The sequence below is a fragment of the Thermobia domestica genome, chromosome 5 (genome assembly GCF_964235325.1).
Source record: "Thermobia domestica chromosome 5, izTheDome1.hap1.1, whole genome shotgun sequence".
NCBI lineage: Eukaryota > Metazoa > Arthropoda > Insecta > Zygentoma > Lepismatidae > Thermobia > Thermobia domestica.
The window spans coordinates 235,393,094-235,413,419 of record NC_137458.1 but is presented as its reverse complement, the minus strand read 5'-3'; the positions used below and the strand labels follow the sequence as shown (position 1 = coordinate 235,413,419).

Sequence of the window (20,326 nt, the reverse complement as noted above, 5' to 3'; positions counted from 1 at the left end):
CCCAATGCTAAATTAAAATGTAACGTTGCCATTTACATAGACCCGCAACGTAAGTGAATGGAATTACTATCTTTTACGCAATCATGTCGATAGCCAGCCCCCACTTCAAACAGCAACTTCATTTACTTATGTTGTGGGTCCAGGTAAATGGCAACCTTGCATTTTATTTAACATTGGGTGCATAAAGAGTGTACAGCCCAAACGGCTCGTCCGATTGAAAAAAAAAAAATCCTTCACTTTTGATTGAAAATATCATATTTGGAGATTTTCTTCCTCTTACATTTTGCTGTAACTCTGATAATAACACAGTTATACTATGTCAGGGGACTTTTGAGACACCCTGTATTATATATATATATATATACAGTGACCGATTCAAGGGGAGCTGTAGGGGCTATAGCCCCCCTGACGCTCAGATATACAGTGGATAAAATGGGCTTTAATCTTGCTTTACACTGGATAAAGGGAAAACTATGGTTTAGCCCCCCTTGATCATATCCTGGATCCGTCACTGTATATATATATATATATATATAAAGGGTGATTCAAAGAAACAAAAAACTTTGAAAATTGTGTTGGCAACAGATGGCGTTTGGTAACACTGAATAACGTACGCCAGCCTGTCAACAAGACACTGCCATTCAGTTATCACTAATGCCTGGAGTGGTGCGCAACATGCTTTCGCGATGAAAGCGCGATCAAAATTTTAGATATTGTGCACAAGACAATCATTTGGAACTACACCAGCGTTCACTGTACAGCAACAAAGTTACTGTGTGGTGTGCTATGTCATCATACGGTGTAATGGATCCTTATTTTTTTATAATGAGAATAGCCATGCGATTACAGTCACATCGAATCGTTACGTCGTCATGCTTGAAACCTTTGTTGTACAACAACTACAGAGATATCCACACATTATTGACACACCCTGGTTGCAACAAGATGGATCAATGTCCCACACAGCACGAATATTGATGGCTGCTGTACGCTAATTGTTTGAGGAACGTGTAATTTCGAAAAATTGTGATATTGAATGGCCTCCCAGATCCCCTGATTTGTAAGCTTGTGATTTCTTTTGGCGGGGTCATCTTAAAAGCAAAGTGTTCCTTAGACGACCTGCTATACAATGGAAGAATTGAAAGCCAAAATCCGAGAAGCAATTGCCGAAACTCCAGTTAAGATGTTATATCAAATCACGAACAATGTAACGAAGAAACTTCAGGAATGTTTGCGTAGAGAAGGAGTTCACCGGCAAGATGTTATCTTCAAAAAAATAAATCGTACTGTATGTATTCTAAAATGGCATTATCTTTACTATTAAATGAGATACACAATTTATTTTTAAACATTTGTTTTCATGAAATTACTTCGTTTTCAAAATCTCCCGTTTTATTAATCACCCTGTACATATATACGTATATATTCGTAAGTGAAATTTCTAGTTTTATGTTCAACAATTAAGCCCTTTACATTAAAGGATAGGGATGATTATGAAACAATTGGTAGAAGGAAAACAGGAAACAGAAGAACACTGACAAAACTCACGGACATGATGTTGACCATCAAAAAATTCATCACAGTGTATATCAAAAGAGGTGAGCGCTCTGCCGCTAAGTCACGTGTCTTTATACATAAATAAATGTCGACTGTTTGAAAAATGGTTCTTATGTGGTGTAACTTAGTATAGAGGATTTCATAGAAGAATGTTCCTACTAGTGTTGTAAAGAGTAATAAACAAGGAAAATTCCAGAAGAAAAGTTTTTTTTTTTTTTTACATTTGTTTCTAAGGCCAGGAAAAGAATGAAAAAATGAAAATACTATTTTTTATTTCTTCGTAGTTCTTTGTTACACAGTCGTTTAAAACTAAATCTGAGTTGAGTTGATTTTGAGTTTAACGTCCCTTTCAGCAGCGAGGCTATATGAGACGTGGACCTACTGATTAACGTGGAATCCGAACCACATGAACTCCCGCCGGGAATCGAACCCGGATCTCCCACGCCAAAGGCGCGTACGCTAACCGCTTAGCCAAGGAGGAGCTCAAAACTAAATCTGAGAAACAAATTTTGTACAACACCCTGCTCTCTTCTTATATACAGTTGTATATCCACGCTTATTGCTACCAGGAACAGAATTAACTTTCAGCCCATATCTCTCTTTGAAGGAACATACAAGCAAATATATTTAAACAAAATAAAACTTTGTTCTTGTATGAAAAAATACGTATACTCATTAACTGAAGGCTTAATTATTTAAAGTTTGAAGCTCAACTATTTCCTTATCACATGAAAATTGATTAACTTAATTGATTTTGCTAGCGTACTATTACAGGTACTATATTTACAATTTAGAATGATTGTACAGAAATGAAAGATTTTTATCTCTCTTATAGATGAACGATAATATATGTGGAAATCATTCAATTTCGTTCACATTCGAAAGTTATATTAAATAATAACATTTAAAAAAAAATACTGGGCCTATGTTTGTTGGATGATCAACACACTAGAATTACCTAATTTTAGAAGTGTCATGTTGGAAAAAATCCTAGTCACCTAACTTTCGTTAAAATGCCTTGTATTCTTATACTTATTTCAAACAAAAATGCTATAATTATTATACACAAGGCTTTGAGACTATAATATACAGATTTACAAAATGTGCCTCCCTATCCATATACGTGTGGGGTAGGTGGAAAAAGGGTTTCAATGTTCCCTTTGGTATCCTTCTCGCCGCATTAATAATGCGTTGAAGTTATTTAACATATTTCAAATACAGGAAATAACTTATCTAACAAAGTTTTAACTTCGAATATTAACCATAAATTGGCTATTTTGTGGCTTGCACAGACGCGAACATTGGACTACGTGTGAAACTCTAGTTGGAAGGTGCACATAATCTATTCCATATCGCTATTCTTTCAACAACTGTGTGGCCCAAGCAATAGTTTGGGTGCAGTGCACAAATTGTTTCTTTTAGCCTTCCAGTTGTCATTATTATTTGAATTACTGGTAGTTAGTTTCCGATTGCAGTAAAAATTCGCAATTCATTGATTTTAGTAAATTTTTGTTAGAAGTACACAATGCGTTTTACTTACCACTTAACATGTCTGTTCCATAATTACTTTTTCTTTTTTTGTAGTAAAATTTGACTAAATCTAAACTCCAAGTTTGGTGACAAATTCATCGGGAACCGTGAGTTTGCATAGGAAAATATTTTACATGCTACTATGCAAATCAAAGGCTAGCTACATTCCCAGTTTCATTCAGATCGAATGAGTTTCAGTAAAGCGCGTAGTACGGTATATTCTGTCATTGACAGTAATTTTTTTTAAAAAAAGAAATCAAATAGCTTAACGGGTTACAGTTATAATTAAGAAAGTTCTAAAATACAGAATACTTATCACATAGAGTGTGGTAAATGTTGAAAATACGAGAACTTTGATTTAGGAGGAACAATCTGCACGTTTCATAATGATTTTCACATCTAGTTTTAATTATAAAATAAGTAGCAGAATCCCTGTTCTTTTATTTGAGAAGAATAAGGTTTGTGAAAAGTACTTGAAACTGAATAACTAGGTATAAATCTTTTGGGTTTCAAAATAGTTGCTGATACAAGAGGAGTTACTTAAACTCTAGCCCGTTTCATCCTTTAGTGGCCACATTTTGTAAAACTCCATGATATCGTTAGCCTAGGTCACATGGGATATATGTATCTAGGGTGGCCCATTTTATTATTTCCATGAAAATATCTCGAAAACGGTTCAATATAAATGAACCGAACAAAAACTCAAATAGGAAATGCCATGGGGCACATCGAATGGTGCTATCGCCATGCCCCACAAGGCCACCCTTCATGAGGGCCCAGGGCCCAACTTCAAAATTTTAAATAGCAACATGGGTCGACTGATACCTTATTCGATAGATCTTTACAAACTAAAATGCGTTGTGGCAAAAGATTTTTCATATCGGTCACCATATTCAAAATAGCCGCCAAGACATGGTGCCTGTATTAGATAAAACGTCCAGTACCACTAATATGAAAACGGTTGAACATAAATTAACCGAACAAAAGCTCAAATAGGAAATGCCATGGGGCACATCAAATTGTACTGTAAGGGTGCCCCACAGGGCTGCCCTTCATGGGCGCCCAGGGCCCAACTTTAAGTTTTTAAATGGAAATATGGGTCGAGTACCTCATTCGAGAGACCTTTAAAAACTAAAGAGCGCTGTGGCAAAAGATTGTTCATATGGGTAACCGTTTCCAAAATGACCACCAATACACGGTACCTGTATCAGATAAAACATCCAGTGCTCATAGAATGAAAATGGTTAAAGATAAATGAAGAAACAAAAATTCGAATAGGAAATCACAGAGGGTATTTATCATTCCACAGCTCGAGAATGTTGCAACAGACGGAAAGATGATTAGAGTAAAAATGCCATAACGCAAAGAAGGAAATCTAATTCCTAGAAAATTGTCGCTCCAACCTCCTTCCGTTAAGTGGGTGAAGCGGGAGTGAACGGTGAAATTGCATATGAGAACCTTAGTTTTTGCAAATTGAATCTATGCAAGAAAATTATTTTTATAAGAGAGAGATGTCTCAGTAATAAGAAAAAAGTAAGGTAAAATTCATGTTAAATGGTACCCTCCATTTTAATTTAGCCAATGATTAGATGCCAAAGTGAATCAACTGAAATGCGAAACAAATTAGCCGAAAAATCAGTTGTTAGAACAATGTGTACAAACGTTGGTTTTGTTCAATGCTTTGTGCAGCCCTGGGGAAAACAACATTATTCGATGTGCCCCATGGTATTTCCTATTTGAGTTTTTGTTCGGTTCATTTATGTTCAAGTGTTTTCGAGATATTTCAGTGGAAAGATTAAAACGGGCCACCCATATTTTATATTATATTATATATATATATATATGGGATGGACGAAAGTATGGAAACACTTGATATAAAAGAGGTAGCCCTTTCAAACATGACTTGCATTTGAATGGTAGGTGTCGCTGTGGTCACCAACACTTCCTGTCAGGTATACAACCTGGCCAATCGAACACAGACCAGTTACAGTTCAGTGGCTGGTCCACGCAGGTTATCGTGAATCATGTCTGAGCTGACAAAGTTTTAAAGAGGGCAAATTGTGGATGCGCGTATGGTGGGAACTTCTGTAAAGAAAGTAACAGATGTGTTTGGTGTATGAAGAGGCACAGTCTCAAAGATCATGACTACCTACGAGTGTTCCGGGAAAACCGCATCAGCGAAGCACCAGCCTGGACGCAAGTATGTTGTGTGACAGACAGACGCACTTTGAGTAGGATTCTGACCAAGCAGAAGATCACCACGGCGCCAAAAAGTCACAGCTGAACTGAATACAATGCTTACAAAACCTGTTAGAGCCAAAACAGTCAGAAGAGAACTCCACAAGGAGGATGTTTATGGCAGATCAGCAATTCCCAAATCACTCATGACTGTTGACCATGCTGCTATACGAAGACAGTGGTACAACGCTCAGAAAACTGGATAATGGAACAGTAGAATACTGTCATCTGTTCCGACGAGTCTTCCTTTACATTATTTCCAACTGCTGGTTGAGTTTACGTGTGGAGAACGCCAGCACAAGCCTACGATACTGAATGTCTGTTACCAAGAGTGAAGCATGGTGGTGGTTCAATGATAATTTGGGCACTCATATTCTGGTATTCTGCCGGATCCATCACAACCCTGCATGGACATGTCACTGCCAAGGAGTACGTATCCATTCTGTCTGACTAACAGCATCCCATGGTGTAAACTTTGTTCCCAGATGGTAATGCCTTGTTTCAAAATGACAGAACTCCTGTTTATATAGCTCACATTACCCAGGACTGGTTTGATGAGCCCGAAGATGAAGTGTCACACCTGTCATGGGCCCCATAATTGCCAGACCTCAATATCATTGAGACCACCGCTGTGGTCAGTTTTAGAGATCAAGGAGCGAGCCTGCTACCCACCACCGTCGTCTCTACAACTTGCAGCTGCTTTGACAGAAGAATGGCACAACACTCCTTTGACAACCATATGCGACCTGTATTTCTCCATTCCCATCGACTGCACGCCGTTCTGCGTGCCAAAGCTGGTCCTACTCGCTGTTAATAAAGGTAATGTGCAATATTTCAGGTTCTTCCATATTGTTATCCATCCTCTCTCTCTCTCTCTCTCTATATATATATATATATATATATATATATATACAGTGGAGTCTCGTTAATTCGCACTTGGATAATTCGAAATATTGGATAATTCGAACAGAAGTCCATTCCCCTTGAAAACTGTATTGAAAACAATAGTAAAAAATCGTGGATAAATCGAACTTTTGAACCTATGTTTTGGATAATTCGAAGTAAATACAACTGAAAATTTTTAATGTTGGACAGATGTAAACAGAGAAATACAGTTTTAACGTGTTTTCAGTTATCCAGATGCAGCCATAGGGAAGAGTAATAAAAAAGATAAATAGAAAATCTATGTAATGATAAAGATGAAGGTGAGTTGGGGAAGAAGTAAAGAAAGAGATCTTGTGCCAATCTCATCTTGTTTCAGAATTGGTTGAAAATTTAAGATGAATTATTGATAAAGTCAACCAAATGTTATTAATATCGTATTCCATGCAATACATGAACTTCAAGATTTATTGGCCGTACAAAAACAATCAAATTTAAGCAAATGAGGTTTACGACTTCTTAAAAGTGAGAACAGAATATTCAAATTGTTACTGGTGTTTAATTGTTTGGGCTATTCAATGTATGTTGTAGTGTTGTACGTAAATACTATATTTTCCATTGTACACGTAGTTTGAATTATGTGGAGTTAATATCGTTTGTTAGTTTGTGGTATTCGATCACGCAAATAATAAGCTGCTTTAAATGTAAAGTCTACACTATATGAATGTTTTTGATGCACAGTACTTTGGTTTGTTTGTTGTTATAAATGTGAAAATGAATGTTGTTGGATAATTCGAATTTTGGATAATTCGAATTTTTTCGTGTCCCCTTGGACTTCGAATTAAAAAGAGTCCACTGTATATATATATATATATATATATATATATATATATATACGAGTGTTCAAAAATTAAGCATAATGACTGTTCGAGTACATAGCGCACGAAGAACGTAAAGAAGTCACACCAAATGGAACCATTATACCAACAGACCACAGTGAAGGCCACACTACACGAAACAAGCCAAATTTGAAAGAAAACATGGTAGAAGGGGATACACAACACAAACTCAAAACTTGGTACCAAAATACATATACCACAAAAACACTATGAGGCGCAGTGGCAGCATCAAAAACAGGTTGATATGGGCTATGGTCGCCCCGAACAGCCATACATGTCTGGTAACGACGTTCCATGCTTAAGTTCAAGTTGTTGAAGCGCTCTTGAGGTAGCTGATTCCACTCCTCACGAAGAGAAGTACAGAGCTCCTGGTGTGTCCTGGGAGGCGGCTGGCGGGTTGTAACACGTCTTCCTACTACGTCCCAAGCATGTTCAATCGGTTTTAGATCACGAGATTGCGTTGGCCACATGATAGATTGGATGTCTTCCGTCTCTAGGTATTCTTCCACCAGTTTGGCTTGATGGGGACGGACATTGTAATCCATGAACAAAAACTCTAGGCCAACTGCGCGCCTGGAAAGTCGCACATCGGCATGCGAAACCTCGTCTCTGTACCTCTGGCCATGACGGACCCAGCATCGAAGATGCGCACGTCAGTACCACCATACCGATTTCTTTCCACAATGTTCTTGGATTGTAAGGTATTTCCCTGTTCGCGCCAGATCAGAGTGCGATGGGAATCGCGGCCCAATTTGTTGGGAGTCCACTGGTAATGTTCTCGACACCACAGTAAACGGGTTTTTTTTGTGTGCCTGAGTCAGTGGAACGCATGTTGCTAGTCGTCGGGTATGCAGACCATTGGCTCACATTCTCCGATACACAGTCTGGCGTGACACTCTCACCCCTGAGAAGCTGCAAGCTCAGTTGACAGTTGTCTTGCAGGCATGGTCCAGTTCCGACGCGCTGTTACGGATATGTATCGGTCCTGTTGTGAAGTTGTTACTCGTGGACGTCCTCCACCGGGCCTACGGTCTTCGGTGTCGAAAAACTGTTTCCACAACCTAGACACGACACTTTGTGGCACATTGATGGCTCGTGCTACTGCTGTCTGTGTGTCACCTTTTCCCAAGTGCCCAACATTTGCTACATTTTTTGTTATTGTTAACAAAAAGCGCGTGACGATAACCGATTCTCGGGAAACTGTATCTCCATTATAAACAGTAGTATAACACCAAAATCGCGAATCTCCTCTTGTACTGGAATTATGCACTATCACCCATAAGAAAACCAACTGGAATATCACCAGTTTCAAAAGCAGCACACAGGGAATAATTTCGGAATATGGTGATTTCATTAGCAGAACCAAACCACGGAGCAGCAATATTTCTTATAAGCAGTTCTGCATCATTCAGTTTGTAGGATATATTAAAATAAAATCCTTTCCAATTTCTAAATAATTTTATATCAAGATCTATGGATGACTCAATCGCTATGTAAGTACAACCTATTGCAAGTAGCACACTAAGAAACCACGAATATCGAAATATGTTAAACTCTTTTTCTTGTGTTCTTGGGAATTTGATATAATCACCTACCAGACAGGCAGTTTTATGAAGACAATGAATCGATCAATACCTGCTATCTTACTAACCATACAATGAAACGTTTCTGTACAATAAAACTCTGTGCATTACATAAATTATGTAAAGCTGAAACACCACGGTGTCTTCTGATGAAGATACTTAACTGTTCTTCGATTCTTCCAACATTAAAGCTACTCTCTTACTTAAACTGAATCTTTTCCTTAAATATTTAGACTCTTAAATGGCTGGTTCCAGTGAATAACCGGCTAGGTCGGGAAAAGTAAATTTTACAGGAGAGCAGTTTAAAGGTAAAGTTTACAGCAGTTACCTAGTTAATTTTCATATAACTGGTTATGCAAAATGCTGTAACTTCCTCAATTCTATGAATTCGCCTTAGCCGCTTCTACTCAATGTAACTAACCAAAAGAAGCTTATACCTGTAAAATCTCAATTTTCGAAAAAAAGTCGACTTAGCCGTTATTCACTGGAACCAGCCAAATGTCACCAAATCATCGCAGCGACCTTTTATACTAGCTCTGGGCGAATATCTTCTAAATCGTCTAATATCATTGTCCGACATTGTACACAAACTCCACAGCTACTATAGGCCAACCCAAATCAACCAAGTTAAATCCCGAAAATCGACCGTTCAAGGTTAAATTTAATCCATTCACCATTTGAGCGAGACTTAACATTGAAAGTTGTTTGTGGAACACACGCTTTCACTGAACTTAGCTATGACTCTTGTTCTACAGTTGAACTTCGTTACTGCACACGGCCATTAATATTTAACTGATTATTTTGAAGTTGGGACCAGTGAAATAAATGTGAGAACACAAGAATCTTCTGAAAGCTATAATCAGTGTATCACTTTTTGCACTTCTTTGGCGATCACGAAATTTTTTAATAACCCTACATTAAATTCTATTGAACTTGATATTTTGATTTGAACTACTTAAGAATTTTTCACTAGCAAGTTTTTATTGTAACGAGTGAACAACACTTGTGTTTACGTACAGAATACAACCAATATTAAATATATAAATATTATGTACAATATGCTTCTTGTCAAATAGTTTCCTCTAAATAATGTTTTATATACGGTTTTATTCCGGATATCTGAACTGGCCAGGGAAACGACTGTCGAACTCCGCGTTGAGTCAATGTTTAAAAATCCAAACCTTGAACAATGTTGACAATAATCGGACTATGATTTATTTTATTTTTTTTAAAAAGTTAATACTGAATCTTTAGTTGGTAGTTTAAATCAAAATATAAAGTTCACTAGGATTTAATGTACGGATAGCCGATTTTTTTTAAGTCCGTAAAGAGGACAGTAATTAATTAAACAAAATTATAAACCAAGTGATTGATAAATATATGCAAGAAGTTATACACTTGTTTTTAGAAAACAGTATTCCCATCACGTTTATGTTACGAGTTATAACGTAAAAATTATTAAGTAAACACTAAATCATATAAACTGATGTGGAAGTGACTAGTTATCCAGTGACACAGACAGACGTGATAGTGATCAAGATCACAGCATGGATTGAAATTATCCATTAAGAATAGGGTATCTCCGAAGTACGAAAGGTAAGTCTAGGTCTACTGTACTTGTTTCGATGCCCATTTGTCATTTACATTGATTCATGAACTTACACAATGGTAAACTTTCAGTCCTTAGAAAAAAAACACTTAAATCTCGTTAACAGCAAAACATAATTTAAATTTTAATTCCAATATATCATTTCATGGATGAATAAAATTCCGTGTCAGAATCGTTTCCTCCTTTCTACGTCTTTAGTTAAATAGTTTGTGGATGTAAAAACCTTACTATTTTGATGCTGTACCTAAAATCTAAAAAGCTTATCTGGACTCAAATTTTCGAAATACAATAGTATATTACTTCCTGTTCTAAATAATAATAATAATAATAATAATAATAATAAATCAGTGTTCTTTATAGTTTTTGCATCCAATTCTTTGCGTAGAATAAGACTGTAAACCACACGTTGAATTTAAAATAGCTTCACCCACTCCATAGGAGTTCTAAGAATATTTTCTTCTTGTTATTACATAAAGGGGAACGGTAGTTATTATTATTATTATTATTTAACTAACGGCGCATCGGACTATTCTTCAGTGTGGTCTTCTATTCAAAATTGATGAAATTCGAAACTAAAGACAAAGTGGAATCTGAACCACATGACATCTCACCGAGAATGAAAGCCGTATCTTCCTAACCATATATACACGTGGGTGTGCACTTTTTAGATTATTGGCGCAATCCACGAATTATTTAACCAAAAACATAAGAAAAAGAAAGCTTGTGAGACTTGGAATTTCACGAATACTCCAAGTGATTTATTGGAGCTAAAAATAGTGTTGTGTTTTGTTGTTTAAGAGTGGTTTCTTCTGAGGACTGAAAATTTACAATTATGTGAGTAAGGGGGAGACCCGAATTCACTTCTCTGTGGAAGCTCATGTGGTTCGTCCCACGTTAAGCTGTAGGTACACGACTCATTATAGCCTTGATGCTGAAAGCAACGCTAAGCTTCAATCCCAACAATCAAGAATTTGGACGCGCAAAGTGAATATCTTTGAGTTTAAAGAAACCAATGTTCAAGAAAAGTGAACGTCGACAATTATCCAACAAGGTTAAAAAGAGTGAAAACGAGCATACAAATCACCCAAAAATCAGCTTTTATATTTTAAATTTTTAGGATTTATCACAATGACATCTCTATAAATATGAAGTCAGTCTAGCAGCAAAACTTCATCAGCTAAATTTGAAACCGTATGTGGAACTGATGTTTATATATAGTTGAGGTTACGAGTCTTTATGTCTATTTGAATATTCTATATCGGGTGTTCCCGAGAAATATCATTGCCTTTTAAATATGAAGTAATTGATTCACTTTCATTCCAATTGGATTCCTAGTGCACAAATTATTAAGGACCAAAAATATTTTCGTTCTCTATATGCTATCGTTCTATAAGGCATGTTATTATAATTACTTTCTATCATTATTACAAAAGATACTGTCGTATTTTTTAAATATACAGCGCGTTGAAAACTTACTGCAAAATAACATCAGTAAAAACTGACGACTAGAAGAATTATTGACGGAAACATAACTTTACTTCATCTGATAGAAAAAAAAGTGAGTTGATTATGTTGGTTTACACCTTGCTCCCTAGGTCAGATCTATTAACCATTATCAAATTTGGAATTTATAAATTCATTTATTATTTGATTTAATTTTTTTGACAGTAACACTGTACCTGCATTAATTATTTTTCTTCACGATAGTAAAATATGTTATCTGTATCATCAGGAATTAAAGCTTCCAAATACAAATAATTTATTTCTATCAACGAACTACTTTACTATAGAACTATATTCATTTCCTTTCGTGCAAGGTTTACACACTTATGTGCCCTCCCACACACTGCAGGATTATAGTTATAGTTTAATAAGTTAATGATACTTACGCTGGTTGACCCTTTGCTACTGCTTTGTGTATCGGCATTTCACCCTCACATATGCAATAGAGATCTGCTCCTTTCTCTAATAAAGCTTTTACACAAGAAACGGCTCCTTTAGCTGAAGCTGTAAGAAGTGCGAACTCGAGGCTGCAAAGGAAAGGAATATGTGCTAATAGATAACTATACTAAAGAAAACAAGTTCGGTTAAACTCAAGACATTAATTAATTAAGTAATATAATTCGACCAATACTGAAGTGTGTAAAGAACATTAAAGAATTCAAAATATAAGAAAATCTGTTTGTATTTTGGTATAATATAATAATAAACTAAAATAAAATACATTTGAATAAATGACTCAAAAACCCATACATGGAACGCTGTACATATTAAAATAATACACGAGGGAGATTCTTTCTAGGGAGTTCCAATCAAAATTTGTTCAATTGAGCCGCTTCATCACATCAAATTCTTCCTACCAAATTGTTTGCCGTTACAATTGTTTATTGTGGCTCTAAAATAAATGCCTAAAATACACCCTATTTTAAGTCTTTTTTTCCAAATAGATGTTTAGAAAACATGAAACATCTATACTCTTTTTCTTTTAATCGAAATTTAATCAGCAAACGTTTCAAATAACGATTCATACGCAAGAACATAATTGTTAATATAACGTATTGGAACACATTGTAATATTAATTATCTTACTAACCTGAATAATATTTCTTCCAATATGTATTTTTTTTTTTTTCGTCGATATTTCAAATACATTTGTAAAACGCTCTCTTTTCCCGGGATGAGAAAATCTCGAAAATAAATCAAAATTCCTGAATTGGGTTACCACTTCGTTAAAGATTCTTAAAATCCACTAAAACAGAGTGATGAGTATTTCTAAATATTATACACTATGATAATTTACAAATTTTGAATAGGTAATAAAGAAAGAAAAAAAAAACTAAGTTATGTAATACTGCTTTGTTCCAACGAAATAACGCACAACTGACTCGGTTCTAGAACATGACATTTAGGTTCTTGCTTAAGCAGTAAACCAGCAGTAAGATTCCGTATTATTATAACCTCTATATGTATCACTATTCATATTACTATTTAACAAATTAGTTTATTCGAAATCATAAGCTCAAGTTAGGATAACAATTTTATTATCTTAGGTCGGTTTATCATTACAAAACGGAGACAAGTTTGAAAAAAAAAAATCTAGTTTGATTAATAACTTAAAACAATTGTATCTCATAACAATTTCGTAAAGTTGCATATCCATACTTCAATTGATATATTTGATAATCACAAGACAGTTTCAGCGAATCGGTACATTAGTTACAATATATCAGACAAGGATTGATCTTAAGTAGCCAACTACGGAACTTTACAATAATTGCTCTTCGACTAAATTCGTATCATGACTGGTTTTACAGACAAGAAAAAAAAAATCTACCAAATACTGATCCATCCCCTTTTTAATTATCTATGAAAAAAAAACTGAACGTTCCATTTCTGAAGACATAATTATCTAACTGTCACTCATATTCTACAATGTCCTCCAATCTGTGTTGCTACTGTATAACTCCAACTGAGTTCTAAAACTGTAGCATATATCAGATATGGCTTAAGCATTTAGCCCGCCCTCGGACAACACATTAAATATTTTATTTATGCACTACAAAGAAAAGAAAGGAAACGAAAGAAAAAAAAAATAATGGACAGCGAATTATGTACAGATGGTATGATTGATGATAAGAAACGTAAGTACGTGACAGGATATTCTCAATACTAATATGGAACGTTATTGTTTTATGTATCTACTTTTTCTTTTTTTTTACAACATGCAAGAGAATTCATACTAATGTGGTGGATCAATTCATTAGTTTGTCAGTCATATAAATCTAAGAGCCACAAGGTGAAGTCAACCTTCATAAAATATTCCGAAGCTAAGCTAATCATACCGTGAGTTTACAGTAACTAAGAACATGTACCGAATACGCAATAAGGATAAATTCGCTTATATTTAAATGCATTCCGACCTAAGATTCATTCTATCATGCAAAATTTTGAATTGACTGTAAAGATTAATAGTAACGTGGAGACATGTATGGCAGATAAGCGAGATGCGTAACGCAAATGAAATTTAGCTATCCATAGTACTTATATTGATCATTTTTCGCAAGATTACTTCCAAGAGTTATTAGTTTTTATAAAAATTTTTCAAACTGTTGAATTTCACAATACACTCCTACGTCACCGACGCCATCTTGGAAGACGAACTTTTATCTCCATAAAGATGTTATTGTTCAAAATAAGAAAAATCAGGTTACCTGGAAGCCAGGTACAATTACTTACAGTCTTAAGGAGCCCGATAACAGCCCACTTTCCCTTCTCCAAAAGCCGGGAATCTCGGCCGTTACCAGTCTTCTCATACTGAGGTTATATGTCTGCTTCTATCATGGCGATTTGCAAACATTAATGACCAGCGGGGGTGGATCAGAAAAGGTTAAATAAAAATTTGGTGAGAACTCGGCAACCGAAAGAGATTATTAAGGTTATTCCCAGATCACTTTTTGTATATAGGTTGATGGCACAAATCCAATAATTTCGTAATATACTAAATTTTCGACATCGAGTTCTCTCACCCCCTTTTCCTGCTGGTGTGTTACTTTCTTCTTCTTCTTCTTCTATACCTAACTACTCGTGCATTGCCTATTTTATGTATATTTATTAATTCACACTATAGTTAATTGCATTAATTTAGAAAAATCAGTATATCAACAACTATCATTAGAATTATGTTTGCTTTCTTCCAAATTTAGTGATTTTACTGTTTATAAATATAATCCTAATACTTCTAATATTATTAATCAATTGAGTTTGGTAGTACCCAGCAGAAAACTTCACTAAAGCTTCACTGAATTGTCATTATTATTAGGCCTAACGCTAGGCCTAATGCTCTCAAGTTTAAAATAACAATTTTAGATTTAAATCTCGGTGAGTAATACTAATACATTTTTCAAATTAATAAAATGTGTAATACAAATCCCCCTTTTTTTCTATTCAACTATTTAATATGATTTTGAAGTGCATTGGTAATGTTTCGTTATTATTATCGTAATTATATTTGTATTACCGTAATGCAGTTCTTCCTCAGCACAATGCACATTGTGACACCGGTTAATTTATTTATACATAATTATATTCCGCCTAACAATATAGGTTTTACAAGTCAAACGTGTGCTCAGATATAGAATAATAGCCTAAATCTATATAATTACGAAATATCAGAGAAAGCAAAGGTTTGCCAAGGTGTGCCAAACAACCGACCTAACAACAACTAACCTATGTAATTAACACAAACACACGAACATAACAATAATAAAATAAAATGGCACTAATGCACAATACGGGAGCCATCAAACATGTAACGAGTTTCAATATATGCATACCGGTATTAATATAATGTAATCGCTACCGGTAAACCGGTACGTTACATTTTTCCCAGTGGCCTGTAAAAAAAAATTTCAACATTTTTTTTTATATATATAACTATTTATAATCTTTTAACAGCTCCTCCCGTTTTTCATTAGAACAATTGAAAAGTTTCACATTTTGTAAATTTTGTGTAGGTACTTCTCTCCCCTTTAAATCTTTTAACGAAACAGAGTTATGATGCACTTTTGTAGCAACATAAGGCCCGGTATAAACAGGCATGTACTTGTGAGTAATTCTTTTGAACGCATCAGATAGAAAATGTGTTCGAACCATTACTAAATTTCCTTCTTTAATTTCTACCACGTTATTTTGTAATTTTCTTTTTCTTTTCGAAAACAATCTTGGTTCAACCTGAATATGACGTCTTGAATTCTCCATATTCTGCAATTCCGGAGGCCAAGGAAATTTTTCCCTAAATCTGTCAACAGCCGAAAAAGAAATAAATAATTCAGCAGGCGTACAATCAATGGCACTATTATATGAATAATTAAGTAAGTCTTGTGCAGTCTTCAACACCGTTTTCCATTTTGAATGATTATTGCTGCACAACAATCTTACTATTCGGTTCAATTCGCGATGCGAACGTTCCAGGATCCCGTTAGCCCCTGGGTTGTATGGAGAAATCAAGATATGACGTATTTGATGCTCATTACAAAAGGTTTTCCACCTCTGAGAAACGAACTGTGGGCCCTGATCAGACACAATATAATTCGGATATGGACACAAATAAAAATATTCTCTTTCTAGAGTTCGAATAATTTCAGCAGCAGTTGCTGTTCTTAAAGGTAAGTAACAGATGAAGCGAGTATACACATCAACTATTGAAAGAACATAGTAGTAGCCATAACTGCATGGTAATTTTCCCACCAAATCAACACATATCTTGTGATGGGGTTTATCTGCGCTGATATGTAATTCCTCGCGAGCAATGCATCTGTTAGAAAATTTTGTTCGAGCACATATTTCGCAATTATTAATGAATTTCCTAAAGGTTTGTTTTTGACATTTCCAAAAAAATAACTCTCGTGCTAACTTTACGCATTTGTTTACCCCAAAATGTCCCGTTTCATGAATGCATCTTATTATTCTTTCAATTAACAACTCAGGAATTATTAGCAGCCAACGTTTCGATTTAACATTTTGAATATACATCAAGTTATTTACGATTTGAATGTGATTTTTGTTCATTCCGGCATCTATTTTATTCTTTAGATCACGACAATAGTTATCTAATGTCTGCATTTGTTCAAGTTCTGTTATGTCAAACCACGTATTTACATCATAATTTACAAAGTTTATTTGATATTCTTCCGATTCAGCAGGGAGTTCAGGAGTATTTCTACTTAAAATGTCGGCTATACTATTATCCACTCCCTTAATGTGTTCGAATTGGAGATCATATCGTTGCAGCTTTAACAAAATTTTTGTGGTTCTCGGATCCAAATTCTGTAATGTAAATGCATACGTTACTGCATTGTTATCACAATGCACCGTAACTTTCCGACCTAGTATATAATAAGAAAAATGTTCACATAAGAATAAGACTGCTAATAACTCTAATTGAAAAATAGAATAACATACTTCACACAATTTTAACTTCCGACTAGCATATTCAATGACTAGTAACTCTCCATTCTCATCATATTGTGCAAGATAACCGGCCAAATTTTCTAAGGATGCATCCGAGAACAAATGAAAGGGTTTTGAAAAATCTGGTTGGCTAAGTGCCGGAGGTTCACTTAGTAACACCCTTAACTTTTGAAATTTTTCCAATAGTTCATCTGTTAAACAATATTTCCTATCCTTTTTCAGGAGATCAAAGAAAGGCGCAGTCAACGCAGCAAATTGCGGGATAAATTTCCTTCTCCAGGAAAGGATTCCTAAGAAGGATCGTAATTTCTTTTTAGTTTTCGGAACCGGAAAATACTTGATGACTTCATTTTGTTTCGGATTGGGTTTTAATTCTGTCCCATTTACAACATGACCTAAGAATAAAATTTCGGATTGCACGAATTGACATTTTTTAAAATTTAGAGCGAAATTACCAAATTCCAAAATTTTGAATATCTGTTCCAAATGATAGAAATGTTCCGTTAAATCCGAGCTATAACATAATAAATCGTCCAGATAGACCACTACAAATTGTCGAGTGTCCAACCCGAAATAAGAATTCATAACTTCTTGAAAAATGCTAGGGCTCGATTTAAGTCCCATAGGCAAAACACATAGTACATATTGTCTACCAAGATAAATGAAGCTAGTGTACTTAAACGAATCTGGATGTAACTTCACCCCATAGTATCCCATGGTAGCATCCATGGAGCTGAAGACTTTCGCTCCTGAAATTCGCGATAAAATCTCGTTAATGGGCTCTACTTGAATTTTTGGGCTAATTACTTTTGAGTTTAGTAATCTGAGATCAATTACAGGTCTTACACCCCCCGAACTTTTCCGCCGAGTTCTCACCAAATTTTTATTTAACCTTTTCTGATCCACCCCCGCTGGTCATTAATGTTTGCAAATCGCCATGATAGAAGCAGACATATAACCTCAGTATGAGAAGACTGGTAACGGCCGAGATTCCCGGCTTTTGGAGAAGGGAAAGTGGGCTGTTATCGGGCTCCTTAAGACTGTAAGTAATTGTGCCTGGCTTCCAGGTAACCTGATTTTTCTTATTTTGAACAATAACATCTTTATGGAGATAAAAGTTCGTCTTCCAAGATGGCGTCGGTGACGTAGGAGTGTATTGTGAAATTCAACAGTTTGAAAAATTTTTATAAAAACTAATAACTCTTGGAAGTAATCTTGCGAAAAATGATCAATATAAGTACTATGGATAGCTAAATTTCATTTGCGTTACGCATCTCGCTTATCTGCCATACATGTCTCCACGTTACTATTAATCTTTACAGTCAATTCAAAATTTTGCATGATAGAATGAATCTTAGGTCGGAATGCATTTAAATATAAGCGAATTTATCCTTATTGCGTATTCGGTACATGTTCTTAGTTACTGTAAACTCACGGTATGATTAGCTTAGCTTCGGAATATTTTATGAAGGTTGACTTCACCTTGTGGCTCTTAGATTTATATGACTGACAAACTAATGAATTGATCCACCACATTAGTATGAATTCTCTTGCATGTTGTAAAAAAAAAGAAAAAGTAGATACATAAAACAATAACGTTCCATATTAGTATTGAGAATATCCTGTCACGTACTTACGTTTCTTATCATCAATCATACCATCTGTACATAATTCGCTGTCCATTATCTTTTTTTTCTTTCGTTTCCTTTCTTTTCTTTGTAGTGCATAAATAAAATATTTAATGTGTTGTCCGAGGGCGGGCTAAATGCTTAAGCCATATCTGATATATGCTACAGTTTTAGAACTCAGTTGGAGTTATACAGTAGCAACACAGATTGGAGGACATTGTAGAATATGAGTGACAGTTAGATAATTATGTCTTCAGAAATGGAACGTTCAGTTTTTTTTCATAGATAATTAAAAAGGGGATGGATCAGTATTTGGTAGATTTTTTTTTCTTGTCTGTAAAACCAGCTAATTTTAAAATACCTACATCAGACTTAACCTTATCCATATCTTTAGTAATATCAGTTATTTCCCTAGAAAATTTCTCCTGAACATCGACTACAGATTCTCCAAATTTAATTTTTGTTTCTTCAATTTCAGATTTAAGCTGCGATACTTCATTTCTTAACTCCCCTTTCATAGACGAAAAAGATTCCTTAAGAAATACAATGTCATTACCCATCTTTGACATTTCTGATTTTAATTCACCTATATTAGTTGTCATTTCATTACTAATTTCCGTTCTGATAGATGACATTTCTGTTTTTAAGTCACTTATATTTGTTGCTATTTCTGCTCTAAATGAGGACATATCTAATCTCAACCCTGCAATAATCGTTGTTAACTTATCTAAAAGAGGACCACCCCCTATTTCGATTTCTGGGACAGATTTCTTTGGCTTTTCTTTTCTACCAGTAACAACAATGTCATCCTGACCTACAACAGCATTGATTTCAGCCTGTACATTCCTTTCAGTATTTACTTCTCTATTTTCTTGCACTTTACATGTAACACAATACCATTTGTCCTCCGATTGTCTTAGAATCTCTAATTCAGCTGATGACATATTCAAACATTTTATATGGAACCATTGGTCACAGCTTTCACAACAAATAGCTACATTGTCTTTAGCACTACTGCTATCACAACAACTGTACTTTTCTGGTTCGTGTCGTCTCACTGATACTTCACTCATTTTTCTACATAGTAATTGGGTCACGCATCTCCAATATCTACCATAATTATCCCCACTGTAATTACAGAATCTCACACTAGTATTACATACTACAGCGAAGTTAATAATCATCCTTGGCTTTGGGTCGCCACTTTGTAAAACGCTCTCTTTTCCCGGGATGAGAAAATCTCGAAAATAAATCAAAATTCCTGAATTGGGTTACCACTTCGTTAAAGATTCTTAAAATCCACTAAAACAGAGTGATGAGTATTTCTAAATATTATACACTATGATAATTTACAAATTTTGAATAGGTAATAAAGAAAGAAAAAAAAACTAAGTTATGTAATACTGCTTTGTTCCAACGAAATAACGCACA

The 20,326-nt window shown here is 35.1% G+C and overlaps 1 protein-coding gene across 4 annotated transcripts in view; it reads right to left on the bottom strand.

Annotated features, from left to right (window-relative positions):
* The window catches only part of LOC145686459 (uncharacterized), a 201,606-nt gene that overhangs the window by 76,642 nt on the left and 104,638 nt on the right, over positions 1-20,326 (bottom strand). For all 4 annotated transcript variants that reach the window (XM_081759778.1, XM_081759781.1, XM_081759779.1 and 1 more), the window contains one exon: positions 12,188-12,328. In XM_081759778.1, the coding sequence (XP_081615904.1) occupies positions 12,188-12,328 (141 nt within the window). The remainder of the gene's footprint in view (positions 1-12,187; positions 12,329-20,326) is intronic.